Genomic DNA, 20033 nt, shown 5'->3' on the forward strand with positions numbered 1-20033 from the left:
TTCTTCAGGAGTTTGTCAGTTATATTCTTTTGTGCCTTACTTTTTAATGAAGCATATGTGTTCAGACAATTGAATATAAATATACCCAAACTCAATATAAATATGTGTTTAATCTTCTGTTTAAAAGTAAAATAATGTAGTAAAGGGGAAAAAAAAGATTTTAGCCTCTTAGCAGAACTATCAATTCATACAACATGACTCCTCAAATATGAAACCAACCTAAAAGTCCTTTGATTGTAACTGATAGCTACATGAAGGCTGAATTACAGTATTGACTAATCAGGCAATTTGGTCTTCTCTCCCCCGGCCTTCACAGTCTCAAGGGACTTAAAATAATATTGCCGCCTCTTCTTAAGTTTTCTATGTTGATAGTTTTCCTCCCCACAAAAGTATGGGTCTAGACCCTAATTTCCCACAAATGGAATTTAGGTCATGGAAAGGCATGTCTGAGTTCCACTAACTGAAAGGCAGAAGGCACCTTTTTTCAATTTGTTCTTTTATAGCTCACAGAAGGACTGAACAATCCTTTGAAACAGTGTGCTGATGGTGCATATGGCTGCATGGGAAATAAATAGGTGAAAAATCACCTCCTTCCTTCTGTTGGTAGGATCTTTAACTCACAGAAGAGTGCTTTAGCATACAGGCCATAACCACCAGTCAATCAACTGTGTTTGATAATACTGGTGTTCAAAGTATTTCATTAATACTTAATTACAGTATGTTGTTATGTCTCCTTCCACTTTTATTTTGTAGCTTGCACATGCAGTGGACATGCAAATATATGCCATATGCAAACAGGAAAATGCTTCTGCACAACGAAAGGGATCAAAGGAGACCAGTGTCAACTGTGAGTACAAATAATAAACTCTTAAATGATTTATTCATCACTTTAAAGTTCAAAGAACTCAGGAAATTCAGTTTTTCATGGGGTTTTGATCCCTAGAGAGTTTCCACTTCTGATCAAGGTCCTCCTATGTGAAATTACAACTTTTTGCCTTTCTTAAAAGAAAACACTAAGAGGTCATTTTAAGAATTAAGGATCTCATTATTTCTCATCATTTCTCACCTCATCATTGTGGGAGGGGTGAATGTATACTCCAGATTTCCATTTTTGACAGTGTAATACGTATAAGTTGTTTACCATTTTTTTTAAATCTTGGTAACATTTTGTGATAGATAATTTGTCAGATTTTTCCAAGAAAACTTAGATATTAAAATTAGTAAACTGGTATCTGTGATCTAAGAGGAAATCAGTGCTGTCAAGTCATTATATCTAAAGTGCTTTGCCTCTTAATGCCTCACTTTTTAAAATCTAAAATAAATTAAAAAAATACTGCATTGTACTTGATTCCAACTCCATTTGTTACATCTTTAAATAAGGGAGGTGTTTTCAGCAGGCTTCAGAGTTGCAAAATATTGTGATTGTTGGGACTTCATTGATGTTGGGACTTCAATCAGTGACACATTAAAATACATAATTCCATTGATTCTTATCAACTCACTTTTGTGTCCTTATGCTTATTAACCTTCTATTGTATTGTGGTTTTGAAATCCTGCTATATTTGTAATTATGTGCATTACAAATTCATATCTAGTCACCTTAATCTTTTATAATGGTAAAGTATTCTTATAATTCAGTGGTGATCTTAGGCAGCAATACTTCGTAACTTGCTGGGGTGGTGATGCTTTTTGGTATAATATTATTTTAGCTGAAGGAGGCAAGCTACAGGAAAAGAGATTCCACTTCAACTTCCTGACAGTAAGGGCTGTTGGACAGTGGAACACACTCCCTCAGAGTGTAGTGGAATCTCCTTCCCTGGTGGTCTTTAAACAGAGGATGGATGGCCATCTGTCAGGGATGCTTTGATTGAGATTTCCTGCATGGCAGAGGGTTGGACTGGATAGCCCTTGTGGTCTCTTCCAACTCTATGGTTCTATGATTATATGAATCTATGATTAGTGTTTGGTTTGGTTTTCTCAGCTTATTTTCCTAGTCAGTATTTGGAAACACTAAGATGTGGTAATTGTTCAATTGCTTTGCGTTTACAAATGCTTGATAAAAAAGTGCATGACATCTTTCCTTCAAAAAAATTCCCTGCCTCTTATAATTGGTGTTGAAGAATGTAAGAAAACTTATACAAAGGGATATTGTGGCACCTTTGATAGTGAGAGAAAGAAAATTGTAGCATAAGCTTTTTTGGACTGGGTTTACTTCATCAGATGCAGACCCAGTGTACAAAAGCTTATGCTAAAATCTTCTCTCTCTCAGTCTCAAAGGTGCTACAAGATCCCTTTGCACACTGTATTGTGGTTTTGAAATACACACTGATATAGCTGTGTGTTTGAATCAAAAAGGCTTTGCTGAATTAAAGCAAAGACCCATGTGGTTCATTGGGCAACGAGACACTAATGGGAAATGAAAACTCAGGACACAAGTACATTAACTGTTGTGGAGAAGCATAGTGCTGCTGGTACTGGAGGTAATACATTGATATTATTACCACTAGCCATTGATAGCTTTGTCAATGGATAGCCCTTTTTAAAATGTGGTATTTGCATCTCATGGTATTAACATCTGTAGTTTAGTAATGCGTTTGTAATTCCATAGCCTGTCATCCTCAGCGCAGGGTATCCGTTGGAGGGACAGCAGTGTCAATAGGGAAAGATGCTCCCATGAGAGCTAAAGTTTTCCAACTTGTAATCAGAATTCATAGTAAATTCATTGTCTACCAATGTTTATGCCTAAAATGCTGCTGGGGCAATGCCAAATGTCTAGACTCTCCACAAAAAGCTGCTTGGTCGGATATTGGCAGGTATGTTTAAACATAAGCTTACAGACAATAAATAATAGCTGGGCAGGAAGGGCTGATACCAAGTCATACCCAATACAAAGGAGATTTGGCTATGGATTTGTAATGGCATTAAGCTTTCCTATCAAAGTTGGATTCTGAATGTGCTCCAAATCCATTCCAAGATTTTGAAGCAACCGTCACCTCCAAGCTGAAGAAAGTGCCTCCTGGATGATCTCAGGCAAGCCACACACTCTCAGCCCCAGAAATCTCCTTGATGGGTTTGCCTTAGGGTTATCATAAATAGGAAACTACTTGAAGGCACATAACAGGAAGAACAAATATGAGACATATTTGTATACTATTAATCAGGAAGAGTAACCATCATATTTAGAAAAATTATTTAAATTTTTAACTGCGCTCAGAGGCTACATTAAAATCCTAAATTAGAGTTTTAATTACAGCTGCATTTCTTATTTATGAAAAAATATGTTCAGGCTATGTTCAAGATACCAATGCCTAGTAAGATTTAATATGTGTGATTGAGCTTAATCCTTTCTTTGCTCTCTCACCCATAAATCTCCCTACTGCCACTATCAAGATGTTCTTCCAGAAAGTGGTCTCAAAGACTGTGGCCTTAATAAATTTAAAGGCAGTCATTACATTAAACAATATTTAATGGGTTAATACTCCAGATGAGGATATTCATGTGTGCTACATTCTTCTGAAGGTGCATCACACATTAAAATCATACTCAAAATAATGAAGGGGCCATCTTGGTGATTATTTGCTTTACTCACTATGTTTTGCATTACTGCTGTTTGAATCAAGAACTTATATATAGTAAATGGGCTCAGATACTGGTAAGCTGTAGCTGAGGATATAAATTGTTTTTGCAATTGTTGGACAGACTATTGTGCAATCTCAGCAGCAAGCCTATAAATCCGTGATTACTAAAGTAAGGATTTCCATGAAAATTTCAAACTTTAGCTGTTCACAGTGTAAGTTAGATTTATATGCCTGTCAAGAATCCTATTGATTGCAAAGCCACTGCTGCAGGGCAGAATGTTGCTCCTCCTTCCCTTCCCTTTCTAGTAGTGTGCAATGAGTACCATGCCCTAGGAATAGAGCTTTTATAGAAATCAGTGAGACTTTATAAAACAAATTATTTCAAAGCGGGAGAAGCTATAGAAGTCTGAAGAAGAAAGGGGCACTTATCCTTTTCAAGACAGCCACACTTTCCACTCAGAAATAACTTATTTCCTTTTCTAGTTCAAACATAGAGTAAATTTATTTAAGAGTTAAAACTTGTGAATAATGCTAAATAATGTTTCTGATTTTTGTGCTGTTTCTAATAAAATACCTGTTTAAATTAGCAAGGCTCACTGATTTTATCTGCAGTCATAAGCACAACTGCTAGTACATATTCTTTGATATTAGGACTGTGGCTTAAACCAGGAATTGGAACCTCTGATCCTTGGGATAGATACAGTGTCCCATCTGATCTGAAAGCTTCTTAAATTACCCAGTCTAAAGGCATTTAAGCTTTAAATGCCTTCAACTGCATAGAACTGAGCTGTGATTTACAGGCTGGAAAACATTTGCAGGAACTGAGTTGTATTTTTCAGAAAGGAAAGATGTTATATTTGGGTTTACTTATGAACAGAAATTCAGATATTCAAACTGTGTTTTGTATGTTGGTGAGAAAATTCCAAATTGATAAGAACTGTGTCTGTCCTCCCATATTTTGCTTTGATCCTGATGACTTTATCCATGTCCTTAGTCCTGTTCAGTGTTGGAATACACTCCCAAGATCATTTCTAGACAACCTTAATAATACTCATCCTCAACATGCCTTTTCTCTAGGCAGTTTACAGCAGTTAAAACAAACGATAGTTTTAAAAATGAACAACATAGAAAATGAAAAAAGCAATTAAACTATTACAAAATTTTAAACCACTTAACATAAACCATTAAAACAACAACAACAAATAAATGCCCAGCACATTCATTATACAGGCTTCTTTCCCCTAAAAAATATAATTCTTAAAGGCATGCCACAATAGAAAGCTTGCAGATCGGAAGGTGCCAGTCTAACCTGTTTGAGAAGGGAATTCCAGAGTCTAGCAGCAGTCACTCCTCAGAGAGTAGAACCTCCCTAGAAGATTGAACACCTGGCAGGTTGGTAAGGGAGAATATGGTCCTTCGAAATAATCTGGACATGAGCCCCACAGGGTTTTATAATTTGAGAGAGAAATGAGCTTCTGGGCCAAAAATGACTTTAATCTACTGGATTAAACTTTATGAACAATCCATTTGGTAGTAAAGGCATTGCTGAAGTTGTTGCTCACAAACAGAACAACCACATCAGTGCTCATGACATTTTGGACATTAGCAATGACCAGTCTGAGGCAGATCTCCAGAACTACATGGAACAATACCACATTTGTATTGAGCTTCCACAAGCATTTTTCTCATTTGGATGAAATCTATTGTGCCCTCTTTGAACCAAAGTTCATGAGAGTTTATACATGTCATGGGGAGAATGCAAAATTAATGTACTATCTAAACAGGTAGCCACTCAAGTAATAATAATATAATAAAATTTTTATTTCTATCTTTCTTTTTGCCAGGCAATCAAAGCGGCGTACAACAGGTTAAAATACATCCATATATACATAATACCCCCCTTAAAACAAGATTAAACAATGTAAGATTAAAAACTACATATTAAAACCGACTAAGCAAAATAAAAATCATCATGGGCAGAGTTCACTGGATGGGAAGTCTTATTTGTGACCAAGCATTTTATTCCGGGAAGGCTTGCCGGAAGAGATCTGTCTTAATGGCCTTTTTAAAGCTCTCTAGATTGGTGATTTGTCGGATCTCGTCCGGCAGGCCATTCCATAAATTGGGATCGGCTGCAGAGAATGTCCTCTGGGAGGTCGCCGTCAACCTGGTCTTTAAGGGCTGTAATAAATTCTTCCCAGAGGACCTGAGTGTATGGGGCGGATTATATGGAAACAGACGATCCCTTAGATAGGTTGGGCCCAAGCCATGTAGGGCTTTAAAGGTGATAACCAACACCTTGTACTGTGCCCGGAAACTGATAGGCAGACAGTGGAGTGACTTCAATATTGGTGTTATATGGTCACTCCTTGCTGTTCCTGTGACCAACCTGGCTGCCATATTCTGTACCAACTGGAGTTTCCGGACTAGGCACAAGGGTAGCCCCATGTAGAGCGCATTGCAAAAATCAAGTCTTGAGGTTACCAGTGCATGTACTACAGTTTCGAGGTCACCCTGTTCCAGGAAAGGGCGCAGCTGGCGTATCAGCTGAAGCTGATAACAGGCGCTCTTGACCGTCGCATTCACCTGATTCCTCATCTGAAGCGACAGGTCAAGAAGCACCCCCAGACTGCGAACACAGTCCTTTGAGGGGAGCGTGAGCCCCTCTAGGACTGGAGGTTGCAGCCCAATCCCTGGTTTGGGGGCCCCTACCGTAGGTACCTCCATTTTGTCTGGATTCAACTTGAGCTTGTTTTTCCTTATCCAATCCATTACTGCTTGAAGACACTGGTTGAGGGGAGAGATGCCATCTGTCGTTGTCGCTGATGACCGGGACATGGAGAAATATATTTGGGTGTCATCAGCATATTGATAACACCTGGCCCCATATCCACGGATGATTTCTCCCAGCGGCTTCATATAGATGTTAAATAGCATCGGGGACAGGATGGCCTTGAGGGACACCACAATCAAGAAACATGAGTGGTCCCTCAGACTTATTCTTCATGACAAATTATTTCAACGTTGGTAGAATAGCATTGGGGCAGATGTTATATTTGCATCCAACATGAACAAACAGCTTCCATATTATTGCACTTGGATAGGGCATAGGGATGTGGCGGCTCAGCAGTTAAAATGCTGACTAATGATTGCATGATTGGCAGGTTGGCAGTTTGAGGCCCAAGCAACTCAATGAGGAAGTTATTTCCAATCACTAGTCCCAGCTTCTTCCAGCCTAGCACTTCGAAAGCATGTAAAAGTACAAGTAGATAAATAGGTACCAATTTGGTGGGAAGGTAACAGCGCTCTGTGCAGTCATGCTGGCCTCACGATCACAGAGTCATCTTTGGCAAGACTGGCTCTTCGGTTTAGTAATAGAGATGAGCAGTCAGACACGACCAGATAGCTTTGTTAAAGAGAAAATCTTTACCTTTTTATAGGGCATGAGTAAAGATCAAAAGAGGCTGCCTTCCTGTTCTGGTGGACAGGATAGTTTTTCATTGTGTTTTCACATTCCCATTGTTGACCAACATAGGAGCCAATATTTGTTGGAAGAAAACAAATTCGCTTCTCATACTTAGACCTTAGTTATAATCTTAAGTAGGCTGTCTCCGGGCTTTTTTCATTTTAACAAATACCCCTTGTAGGCTTGGTGACTCATCAGACTATTGTTTGGAAAATTTTACTCTCTTGCTCCATCCTAGCAAGTAGTACATCTGGAAGTACTATTGGCTTCAATGTATTGCCTTGGGGGCGAAATGAAGATGGCTTCACATGGGCTAACACAACAAAATGTTTTCATATTGTCTTGGTCTTTCTCTAGAATAACAAGCTGACACTGTGAAGGTTACATATTACTTTATTCCCTACACCAAGAGACTGGGAATGGGTTACAGTATGTAGCAAAGACTGGAGAATGATTGTTTGCCTAATAGGAGTCTGTAGTTGACTGACTGATGCCTAGAAGTCAAAAGTTTTGTTGAATTTGTTAGCTTGATGGAACTTTCCTAGCACATGCACTTTGCTGTAATGATCTGGCAAGCTTTGCAAATTATATTAGAATGCATGAGCTTGTGGATCAGGGCTCCGATTCTGTTCATATTCTGTTTTGTTAGAGTCACCAGACCAAGTCTTCTAATTTCTTCTAGAGTTAGAGGGGAAGGAAAGTCTTTTTAACCTTACCTTGCTTAGCACGACATTGACCCTTTCAGTAGCATACTTTTAATGCTGTTTCTGTTCTTTGTCATGGTCCAAGATAAAGGATTAAGCTTCTCCATGCTGCAAGTTTATTTTGGTACTCTAATGAATAACCAGTTCTATTTACATCTCTATTTATACTGTTGGAATTTCTTGTTTAATTAACTTTTTACACTGTTTGAATTCAAACAATTTTTTCATAGTCTTCAAAACCTTCCTCTGAATAAACCTTTTCATGTTCTGGTGTGAAATCTTCCTGTGATGCTTTCCCACTTAACTAAACATTCATTTAACTGCTTGCCTCAGCATTTATGGAATGTCTTTCTCTTAAAGTACCCTTTCTTAGTGGCCATCACTATTCCCTGGTAATCCAGCATGTTTTTCACTTTGAGAGTAGAATAGCCTTATTTAACTTGACATGAAGAAAATGTTGTGCTCAAACCAGATGTAATGCATGCCCAAGTCATGTTGGTGTTTCACTTAACCCAGGACAAGGCTCTTCCTACAATCTATCCTAATCCATCCATTTCAAAGGCATTTATTTGCCAGGATTTTGTTGGGTGGCTACCTTGTCACAATGATCAAATTTTATCCAACTCTGGTGCTATGGTGGGAACATGTACTCTTCAGAAGTTTTATGCTGTTTTCCTTTTTATCCTCAATGTGTCTTCCTGGCTGCCTTTTCTGTTAAGCTTTCTAATCAGCCTGCATAGGCACAGAGACTATAAGGACATGTTGCTCACTTGTAATTGTGGTTCTTTTGAATGGTCATCTATCCCTTCGTATAACTAGTCATTCTTCCCCTCAGTGTCACCTTTTTGGGATTCTGTGTTATCTTCGTCTTACCATTAGGTGGATCTTTGAATTGAGGAGAAAATAGTTCAAGGAATGGAGTTACCATTAAACCTCTACATTCTAGATTCCTACCCATGCTCCTAACAGGAGGAGATCCATGTGTGAGAGTATACAGATGATCACATGAAGAACCACAATTATATGTTCTTTTAGCTAAAATATCATGGTTTTTACCTAGCCTCTTAAAGTTGTGTTTAGTTGTAACAAAGGAGGGGCTTATTCATGCCTCTTGTATCTTTTTCTGCTTTTGTTATTTTGCATGAGAAATAAGTGTGTAAATGCATTTGCATCATTTTGCTACTCCTGTAAATTATAGTGCTAATAATATTCCCTTTGTGTTAGGGGGACTACTTTTCAATTGATTGAAGCTAGAAGTAGGCTCATGCTTTTCCGGACTGGAGACCAAGGTCTTTTGAAATAGTTTCAAAATCATCAATATTTGTCCATGAGATTTTTTTTGGGAGGAAGGTGGCAATTAAAGTGAAATATATTATTTATATTTCATTAAGCACTTAGTGAAAAGACTATATAATAAATAAAGCCCATTTAAAAAGTATATATTTTATACTAATATTATTCCATGTTTGTGTCACCTTTCTGCTTTTTCATGTTTTCTTTTTGAAGCTGACTTTTGACAAAAATTATTTTGTTCTTTAGACGCGTAAAATAGCTCTGTTCTGCCAAAGTAATTATTGCCCCTATGTTCTATGTTCAAAATAATTTAACACCATTCTTATCTATAAAACTGCAACATGCCTTTTTCTTTTTTAGATTGCACTGCCTTCAGAGTAAATTAATATGGTGCCAAGCATCAACTATAAATACTAATGAACATCTTGCATACTTATGATTGGGTGCATCAAATATTCTTCCTTTTAGCTGAGTTGTAAATGCAGTTTCCCATTAGAGTCTGGTGAGAAAACAAATCTATTAAGTTTCTTCAGATCAATACTAAGGATGATGCTATATAGTCACATAGTTCACACAGTAAATGGCTGCATTTTTTCACACTTTAATTGCAATTATCACAATAGCCAACTGATCACTTTGAGGTGATTTGTTTTACTTAGAACACTGACAGTCAAGGGAAAAAAATAATTTGAGGAAATTGCCTTGCAGATGGAATTATTATTTAAGCAGATATGGCCAGCTATGGTAGTGGGGTTTGTGGGGCAAGGAACAGAACTGGTATATCACAAAATTGGTTTGGAGAAATATTTTTGTAGGCAAAGTGCTCCAGAAAGATTTTCATTGTCATTAAATATTGATTCCTTTGGATATATGTCATGCACTCTTGGTATGCCAGTTCCAGTATTTCTCCTAGCTAGTCAAAAATGTAAGATAGCTTGATTCCTAAGTCTCTAATACCAATCACTCAGTGCCAAAGCCATATTGAGCCTAAGTCAGATAGATATGCACGCACATGTATGTCACTAGCCTGTGAGAGGCATACAGAATGAAACAGGCTTCAGATGATGAAGAATAGATTTGGAATTTTAGACATGAGCTGTTGTTTGAATGTGAGTTGTTCAACCTCTCATCCTGAAATAGAATTCTCATTGGAATGCTGAAGAGAAAGAAACAAATGGGGAAGAAAACAAGCAACGATATGGACTCATAACAAAGACTCGTACTTAGACCTTCATCTCACTTGCTGAGGAGTGAACTAAAAAGAGAAGGACAGAAACAGGCCACTGAAGATTCATGATAGGGTTGTTGTGATTATGAACATTGCCTTTAGCACCTCCCCATTGCAAGAGGCATCCACTGTTCAAAATGCATAGAATTGTTTAAAGAACACCTCTCCTTTGATGTTCCATTTACTATACATTATCTAGTTACCTTGCTCCTTGAAAAATCACTATTAGAATAAAAGCATATGGAGGAAAAAAGTTCTAAAGCCATCTTCCTGAATGTGATGCCCTCCAGATGTTTGGGCCTCAGTTCCAATATTTTCTCGTTAGTTGTTGGCAAAATGTATGAAATCAAATTAAACACCTCTGAATAGACAAAAGACTTCCTTCTGGTAAATGCATTGTAGTGACTCCAATAGATATTTGGCATCACCTATGGCATACTTAGCAAAACTCAAAGTACCTAAACACCAGAGAGCCTTTATTTTGGTACAATATCATGCCTTTCCCTCACCTGTCTTTGAAAGCCAATGTAAAAAGACCCCCTTTTCAGACAGACTAGGTCCTGTGACTCTGCCAAATAGGAACAACAAGGCATATATTACTCTAGTACTCATGCTACAGACATTCACATCAGTCTAATTTCACATCTATTGCATAAATACCAAGGACACATCAGTCAATCTTACACTACTCTGTTGCTTTCAGATATCAACCCTGATACAACATATAATGTTGCCAAATTCTGTGCAGCTTCAGTTAAAATTCACCAGGAAATTAGCTCTGCAATAGACTAGTACCAATCCTGTTTTGCTATACTGAAGCTATGTAATCTGAAAGGATATTTTAAATACTGTTTTTAACTTTATTCTGTACCCCCTTTTTATCTGTATTGGTAAATGCACTGTTCAAGAAGACAAATTTAGTTGAGTGGAAGCAGAAGAAATCTTGACAGCATGATATTGTTTATAAGTTCATACTCCAGGATGTAGGGAAGAAAGAGGCACCTTTAGCTGAAAAAGTTATACACAATCACACAAAGCAAAGAAAAAAAAATAAAACTAATTTAAAACAACATATTTAGTTAACTGAATATGCTGAAGGATAAGTAGTGTCACTCTATAAGTCCTGAATTCTAATTTTTTATTTGAATTCTTTTTATACACAAGTACAGTTTGAAAGTTTTTATTTTTGTATAAGCAGAGGCTTAGCTTAGACATAGGAGGGGAACTTTGTAGATTTCTATTTGTATGGATATTTATTTTGAAAGTGAATGTAGTGAAGCAGATCAATGGGATTTGATCAGTGGTAAATGAAGCCTGTTACGAAGTTTTCACTCTTTATGTTGCTTCACTGTACAGTGAAGGATATATCATCATTTTTTGTTTGGTTCTCTGTGAAAGTTAGACTGGATCAATAACACATTTCATTAGCAGTTTTTTGTTTAAATAAGGGCAGAAAGCATGTTGCCATGGGAAAAAATGATCTGTTGTTTGACCCGTTCTATCCTTAGTCTTGTTCATATCTGTTCCCATGTGAAAACATGATTCTGTGGACTGTACTTAAAAGTTTTCTGGCATTACAGTCATTGTTCTATTTCATAGTTAATCGATATGTAGTATAAATTGGCTTTCAGTAAAGCCATTTGTTGAGCTGTCAGTTTGTTCTAAACAATTAAAAAAGACAGGTTACTGCTTATTTGAAGGATTATCTTTCTAACAATAGGAGATTGCTGGAAATTTTTACTATTATTGAAACCATAGTATGAATGAGTCACTGGCGATGATAAGAAAAAATGGAACCATGAACAAGAACCACTATAAATGGCAAGTACATTTCTCCCCTCATGATTAGTAAAAAATAAAATTAAAAAACTGTAACAAAGCATTTTACTTCATGCTTAACAAGTGCTTTGCAGTTCCCTAGTGTTTTGCAAAGCAATTACATAAGTTAATAATAGACAGTGTAAAAAGTCTGAGATAGCAGGTTTGAGAAGGCCCATGCCTGAAATCTGTGACTCTCACTAATGATGATGATGATGATGATGATGTTGATGATGATTTATTTCTAGCCTGCCTTATCACAGAGAATCCGGGCAGGTTACAACAATAAAATACATCAAAGTTACAATAAAATTCAACAACAAAACAATCCCTATACCCACCCCCCCATTCCCAGTGCTAAACAGGATTAAACAGTCATAGTATAAAAGCATTAAAACTATTAAAACATTCAACTAGAATTTGGAGGAAAATAAGCAGACGATGAGACGTTTTTCATAATCGTGATATGTTCATGTCAGGTTCGTATCCAGATCTATATCCATATTTCTATATCTATAGCTAGCATTGGGTATACAAACTTGCTTCCTGTCTCCTCCTCCTTGCTGCACTCCAGCATGTGCTCCCCCATCTGTTTCATAAGTACATCATTGGATACAGCCCTTGGAGAGATTCTCCACATCAGAGATGACAATACTGGAGAAGAGAGATAATTGATGAGATGGTGTCAGCCACATAGAACAGATGATAACAAGGTTTTGAATCCCAAAAAGGAACCTAGGAAGCAGGAAATGGAAGCATACAAATATGAAATGAATATGAAACAATGAGAGTGATGTTGCTTTCTAGTTATTGAACACTTGTGAGTAAAAACAACTGGTTTTATTTGTAGAAATGCTATTTTAATAATCTGCATGTGCATGCACATCAACATTGTTCCCCCCTCTTGTCCTGCTGGGTTGCGTTAGACAGTCTTTATTTATATTGGAAAGAGAAAGAAAATGACTTGCTTCCATAAAACAATAAAAAAACCAAGTTGTGTTGTGCTAGTGACAGATCTTTAATAGACAGCCTCTAGTGCAGCAAATGTTAACACCCCCTCTTTTATTCATGCCCCTAATGGATCTAATATCCATCTAGCTACTGCTTTTTTCATTTTCCATTTCTCCATCTTTTGGGTAACAGTGTGAAGTGTGAATAAAGAAGAAACACTTTAGCTATAGTCTTTATCTTTATGCTTGAAGACAGAGGGTAGCCTTTCATCTTACAGAGAAACACTGTTGCCAGCTATTCTTAGTGCCAGTTACTGTGGTGCTCATCAAATGTATAAGGAAACTGTTATACAAAGGGACTGTAATAATTAGGCCTGGATAGGAAAAGGAAAAAAAAAACACCACAATATGACAAATACAAAATAAGTAAAAGTTTACAGTTACTTGTTATGTTCTCTGTTTTTATGGAATTTTGCACTGTTTACAGCCTGTTGGTTTTCTTTTTAAATGTTCCTAAATTTGAATCATTCTAACATAGGTTATTATCAATCGCTATGCAGGTACATTTCTATGCTGCTTATGAGTGCACTTAAGCACTCCCGAAGCATGAAGTCGAAGACTTTAATGGCTGGCATTGATAGTTTTTTGTGGGTTTTTTTGGGCTATGAGGTCATAGAATCATAGAGTTGGAAGAGACCGCAAGGGCCATCCAGTCCAACCCCTTGCCATTCAGGAAATCTCAATCAAACATCCCCAACAGATGGCCATCCAGCCTCTGCTTAAAGACCTCTAAGGAAGGAGACTCCACTACACTCCGAGGAAGTTTGTTCCACTGTCAAACAGCCCCACTGTCAGGAAGTTCCTCCTAATGTTTAGATGGAATCTCTTTTCCTGTAGCTTGCATCCATTGCTCCAGTCCTGTTCTCTGGAGCAGCAGAAAACAAGCTTGCTCCCTCCTGAATATGACATCCCTTCAAATATTTAAACAGGGCTATCATATCACCTCTTAACCTTCTCTTCTCCAGGCTAAACATCCCCAGTTCCCTAAGTCGTTCCTCATAGGACATGGTTTCCAGACCCTTCACCATTTTAGTTGCCCTCCTTTGGACACGCTCCAGTTTCTCAATGTCCTTTTTGAATTGCGGTGTCCAGAACTGGACACAATATTCCAGGTGGGGCCTGACCAAAATGGAATACAGTGGCACTATTACTTTTCTTGATCTAGACACTATACTTTCATTGATGCACCCTAAGATTACATTGGCCTTTTTAGCTGCTGCATCACACTGTTGACTCATGTTCAACCTGTGGTCTACTTGGATACCTAGATCCCTTTCACATGTAGTCTCGTTCATCCAGGTGTGCCCCATCCTATATCTGTGCATTTCATTTTTCCGCCCTAAGTCCAGTACCTTACATTTCTCTGTGCTGAATTTAATTTTGTTAGCTTTGGCACAACTTTCTAGTCTATTCAGGTCATTTTCAATTTTGACCCTGTCTTCTTGAGTATTAGCTATTCCTCCTTATTTGGTGTCATCTGCAAATTTGATAAGTATGCCCCCAACTCTGTCATTCAAGTCATAGATAAAGATGTTGAATAGCACTGGGCCCAGGACAGAGCCCTGTGGGACCCCACTGGTCACTTCTCTCCAGGATGAAAAGGAGCCATCGCTGAGCACCCTTTGAGTTTGGCCAGTCAACCAATTATAAATCCATGTAACAGTTACCTTGTCTAGCCCACATTTCACAAACATTTCACAAGGTCATGTTCTAAAAGAGTTTATTCCTAATGTTTCACCAGCATCTGTGGCTGGCAAATTCAGAGAATGTTGGCATGGAAGAGAGTGGGGCATATATCCTATTGGTTGGGAGGAACTGTATTGTTCTGTTGTTGAATGGAAACAGGGTGTCGATTTGACGAATCAGGAAACATGAGAGACACTGCTGACGGGGAAATGAGAAATATAATATATATTTATATTATAGTATAATATAGTATTTCATTTAAATTTGGCAAAAAGTATAGCTCAAAAGGCCTGTAAGAGGATGGTAACTTCAGGGATCTTTTCACCTATTTATATCACACTAACTGCAGAGAATTTCAATGAATAGAAGGATTTTATTTAGAAATGTGTAATATGCACATAAACATACAAGAACCAATGCAACCTTAATAACTATACAAGACTATTAGAAAGAAAGGTGTGGAATGTGGGATATAGAGGAATTAAGAGTTAAAAGGGCTTGATAATTACCTGTCCTGAAGATAGGTCCATGAAAACAGAGAGTGGCACAGACAGTATCTGAGGGCTACACAGAGAGAATGAACAGAACCCTCTGTGCACACATGGCCTGTGAGTGAAATGGCTATTCATTTCATTTCATTTAATGCCTTTCTCCCAGGAAGGGACCCAAAGTGGCTTACAAGATAAAAACATCTCAAAAACATCACAGTAAAAATTTTAAAACAAAATAATCTATTTAAAACAATATAAAGTTAACATAAATATACACAAAAGTTAAAAACATAACACATACCCCATATAAGCCACCCTGTCGTGATTTTTAAAAATCTTGCCTGAATAAAAATGTTGTATCTGCTGGAGAAAGGCAAGAAGGGAGTTCCAGAGGGTGGGAGCAGCCACTGAGGCAGCTCTCTCTTGTGTCCTCATCAAGCAAGCCTATGAAGGTGGCAGGACAGAGAAAAAGCCTTTGCTTGAAAATCGTAGGGCTCTGGTAGGTTCATATGGGGAGATATGGTTTCTTAAATAGTCTGGACCTAAGCCGTGTAGGGCTTTATAGGCTATAACCAGCACTTGTGCCTGGAAATGAAGTGGAAGCCAGTGAAGCTGTTTCAACAAGGGAGTTATATGCTCCCTATAACTGGCCCCAGTCAGCATTCTGGCTGCAGGATTTCAGACCCCCTGAAGTTTCCAAACGGTTTCCAAAGGCAGCCCCATATAAAGTGTGTTTCATATCCTCGAGGGTGCTTGGTGTTACCACACAGTGTAACAAAGGCTTTGATGGTTTTCCCATGGAAGTGACAAAACGGGTCTGAAAAGGCTGATGGTTTTAATTCCAGAGTAGTAAAATATTGATTGGATTTGGGACAATCCCTGGATAGTCAGATGGGAATGGTGAACAGGAACATAGCATGAGGCGAGGTGAAGGTACGGTCTTTGACTTCTTTTGCAATGGTATTCACTTTGTCTCTATTGCAAGAGAAAATGCAAAGAGTCAGGGGGATAACAAAGTGATTTAAAAACATTAAGCATTTATTTTAGTACCATCTATGTCTGTCGCTTATCCTTAGGTCAGCATGACCTCCCAAAACATACTCAACACTAGATATTAATTATAAAACCCCATATCCAGTGAGAGGGGTGTAGGGTATGCCAACACTATATACTGTGTTGACTCCATAGTAGAAACATAGCAAAATGGCAGGGCACTAAAATGCATAGGGGGGATATAGAGGACATAAACTGATCATGCCAGATATAGCAAATGAGATGTAAGGTCATGTGAAATATCTGTCTCTAGAGATGTGATGCAAATTCAGTACTTTCAAGAACACAACTCCAGCCCTCTAGCACAACCCCTTCTTTTTCACTATCACATCTGATTGCATTGTTGTCCATGCACATTTTTAATTTTCATTCACCACATAATTCCAGTCATTTATGATTATTGCAGTTTAATAGTAACATAGAATGATAAGATAGGTCCAGTTCTCCTAGGAAATGAGAAAATGTTTCATTCTCTTGCAAGGAACATAAATATTTGCATTCATAATTTACTGAAAAGGTCTCTCTCTCTCTCTCTCTCTCTCTCTCTCTCTCTGTGTGTGTGTGTGTATGTAAGTAAATGTTCATATAAAATAGTTCCTTCTGGCAAAGCACTAATGCTATGTTAACATGATGACAGTAGCAATAGAGGAATATCTTAGAGAGTAAGGCCCAAAGCAGATGGGCTAAAAGCACTAGCTACAGACCATGCTGGGGCCATGACGTTTAGGTGATGCATGCTCCGAATGGAGCCAGAAGCTGCACTGATGCTACGTCATCTGGAAAGAACTGGGCAAACTGGTGGCCCAGTTTAGGACCATGATGGCGGCCTGGATCAGGATTGGGCATGTGGGTCACTGTGGTCCTGGCACAGTACTTTGGGCCTGTCTGATTTAGGCCTAAGTGGAAAACGGAAAAAAAACTAAGTTTAGGTATAAGAGGCAATAGTTCTCTATACAGAAGAATTATTATTTTTTTCAATTTATCTCATGGTATTTGAGATCTCAGAAGATGATAGGCTTGATTTCTTAAGTTGGCTTTTTTAAAAAAAAATATCATATTTTTACATATTCCTTTGACGTCCCCCTACAACTTCAGTTTCCTATGGTATGGCATGTAACCTTTGTTCAGTTACATAGCTCAGCACAAATTTTGACATATAGGTAGCAGGAAACAGAAAAGAAAAAAATGCACATTTCTGCATCCATCCACCATGTGGATTATACATTATCTAATTTAGCCTCATGATTCCTGCCGCTTGGCTTGCCATCCATCATGATTCAGTGCAAGCTCTGCACTTTATAGTTATGGATGTTTGATAGCACCGCTTTAACACATCAAAGTCTTCACCCTTCCCAACTCCAGTACTGATATATCATCAAACATCTTGAAAAGAGACACCAGCAAAGAATGTGAATTCCTCTGTGAGGGTTATTGTAGTATTAAAACCCCATATAGTTAATTCAGGAAAGTACTTAGTCTTTTGGATTTACTTTGTGATTCTTTTCTCATTCTATTGTTGTTCTTCTACTATTGTCTGCTTTTACAGATATGCTGAGATAAAACTGAACCTGACAAATGATGGCTGTAAAAATGTAGCTTTCCTACAACTAGAAAGATTGCTTACTTTAGTTTGCTGTATAAAAGAAAGAATAACAGAGGATCTAGGCATGTACTTCAACAATTTGACAAATTTACTGTTATCTGCTGTCATTCAGGCAGAAGTAAAAGTGGCCCCACAAGTGGCCACTGTGTGAATCCTTTCTTTCAGAAGTCCAATGATGCAGAAACTAGGTAATAACATAGTAAATAGTGGAAAATAATTTGCCCATCATCCTACATGACAACAGTTTTGATAGTGAAGAAGGGATATTTCTGCTAATGCCATTGTATTCATATAAATAAAAAATCATTTCAAATAACCTATTTTTCGTCCTTATCTTTTCTGTTGATAAGACTTAAAAAGATAGTTCTCATTTCTGTATTCTGCAGGGGTTTTAATAACACAGCTTTGCTCCTTATTTGTAGGGCTTATTTTTCTATTGTAAACTGCTTCATGAAACATGGTAAAATATTTTTCTAAATTCTCCTTCTGGAATCTGTGATTAGAGCTGTCTTTGTGTTTGACATTGTAAAACTGCATCTTGTGTTCTGCCTTTCCTCCTCATCTACTCAGTGACCTTAAGTCAGTCTTTTCTTTTCTCCAATGCAAATTACATTATCATAGCATATTTTCCTTTCAGCTATTTTGTGCATTTCAATTGACTCTTTATTTCATAGATGTCTTGTCTTTGTCTTTATAGTTTCATTTTCTTAATGCCAATATTCCTGGGAAGCACATCATCTTGTTGTAATAATCTGGTTTAGTCATCACAGTAATATGAAGCGGGGAGGGGGGGAGCTGATTGGAATGAGCCACAAGAAGCCTTGGCCTCCCAAACCTCTCCCTCCTCTACAGTGAGAAGAATTTGCTTCCAATTTAGATGAACAAGTTTCTTACAAACCTAGCATACTGTTATTATGCTTTTAGTCATTTACTTTGAAACATCTTACCCCAGGCTGTAGCCCAAAAAGGCCCTTATCTATGTGTTGTTATTTAAAAACAAAACAAAATACAAATTGTCATTAATCTGTGGTTTATGAGACTGTCTTGTTTTTCCAGTGAATAGTTCAGATGAACTGCAGTTTAAGATTCAAACATAACACAAGATCACAGCGATTGAGAAACAGAAAAGAATTAACAGCTTCCATTTTCATGGCTGCACCAGAGGAACAGAGCGGAGGAAGTAGTATGAGATTTGCTTTGACTTGTTGGAGTCCAACAACAGCTGGAGGACTCCAGGTTCCCTCACCCTTCCCTTAATTTGAAACACTCAGTTTGTTTTTGGAAAACTCCTTGTGATGATTGTGTATCATTCATCAGAATTATATGAGTTAGGAAAAAAATGTTGAGAAAGGGTATAAGCTTCCCCTTCCCCCAAGGTTTTTCAGCAATCTTATAAATTTTATAAATATGAAGACAAGTTCAAAGTGATAGAGGGAGAATTGTCCTGTCACTTGTTTTGTTGCATTTTAAAAAAATAAATGCACAAATATAGGGTGCTGACACATGGCTTGACAAGAGTACATGTACAGCAAAAGGGATCTAGGCATTTCAGTAGACCACAAACTAAACATGAGTCAACAGGGCAATGTAGCCTCTAAAAAGCCAATATGATATAGGCTGTATCATTTGGAGTGTAGTGTCCAGATAATACTAGACACTAGTAGTACCACTCTGTTCTGATTTGCTCAGACTTTACCTGGAATACTGTGTATATTCTAGGTACTACAGTTCAAGAGGAATATTTACAAGCTGGAGTGTGTCTATAGGAGAGTGGCCAAAACTGTAAAATATCTGAATGCCATGCCCTGTGAGAAGTGGCTTAGGGAACTGGGTATGTTTTAGCTGAGGAAGAGAAGGTTAAGAGGTGATATGAAGGAATGCCATGTTGAGGAGAGAACAAGCTTGTTTTCTGCTGCTCCAGAAACTAGGACATGGAACAGTGGATTCAAACTACAGGAAAAGAGATTTCACCTTAACATTAGAACTTTATGACTGTAAGAGCTGTTCAACAGTGGAATGAGCAGCCTTGGGGAGTGGTGGAATGTCCCATCTTTAGAGGTTTTTAAACAAAGGCTGGATGGCCATCTGTTGGGAAGGCATTGA

General features: G+C 37.8%; 1 protein-coding gene across 5 annotated transcripts in view; it reads left to right on the forward strand.

Moving 5' to 3' along the window:
• ATRNL1 (attractin like 1) overlaps positions 1-20033 on the forward strand; it is a 686837-nt gene that overhangs the window by 213002 nt on the left and 453802 nt on the right. For all 5 annotated transcript variants that reach the window (XM_089509984.1, XM_089509985.1, XM_089509986.1 and 2 more), the window contains one exon: positions 754-847. In XM_089509984.1, the coding sequence (XP_089366110.1) occupies positions 754-847 (94 nt within the window). The remainder of the gene's footprint in view (positions 1-753; positions 848-20033) is intronic.

This window comes from Sceloporus occidentalis, unplaced genomic scaffold (genome assembly GCF_023333645.1).
Source record: "Sceloporus occidentalis isolate IW3139 unplaced genomic scaffold, rSceOcc1.0.p SCAF_2, whole genome shotgun sequence".
In the NCBI taxonomy this organism is placed as follows: Eukaryota; Metazoa; Chordata; class Lepidosauria; order Squamata; family Phrynosomatidae; genus Sceloporus; species Sceloporus occidentalis.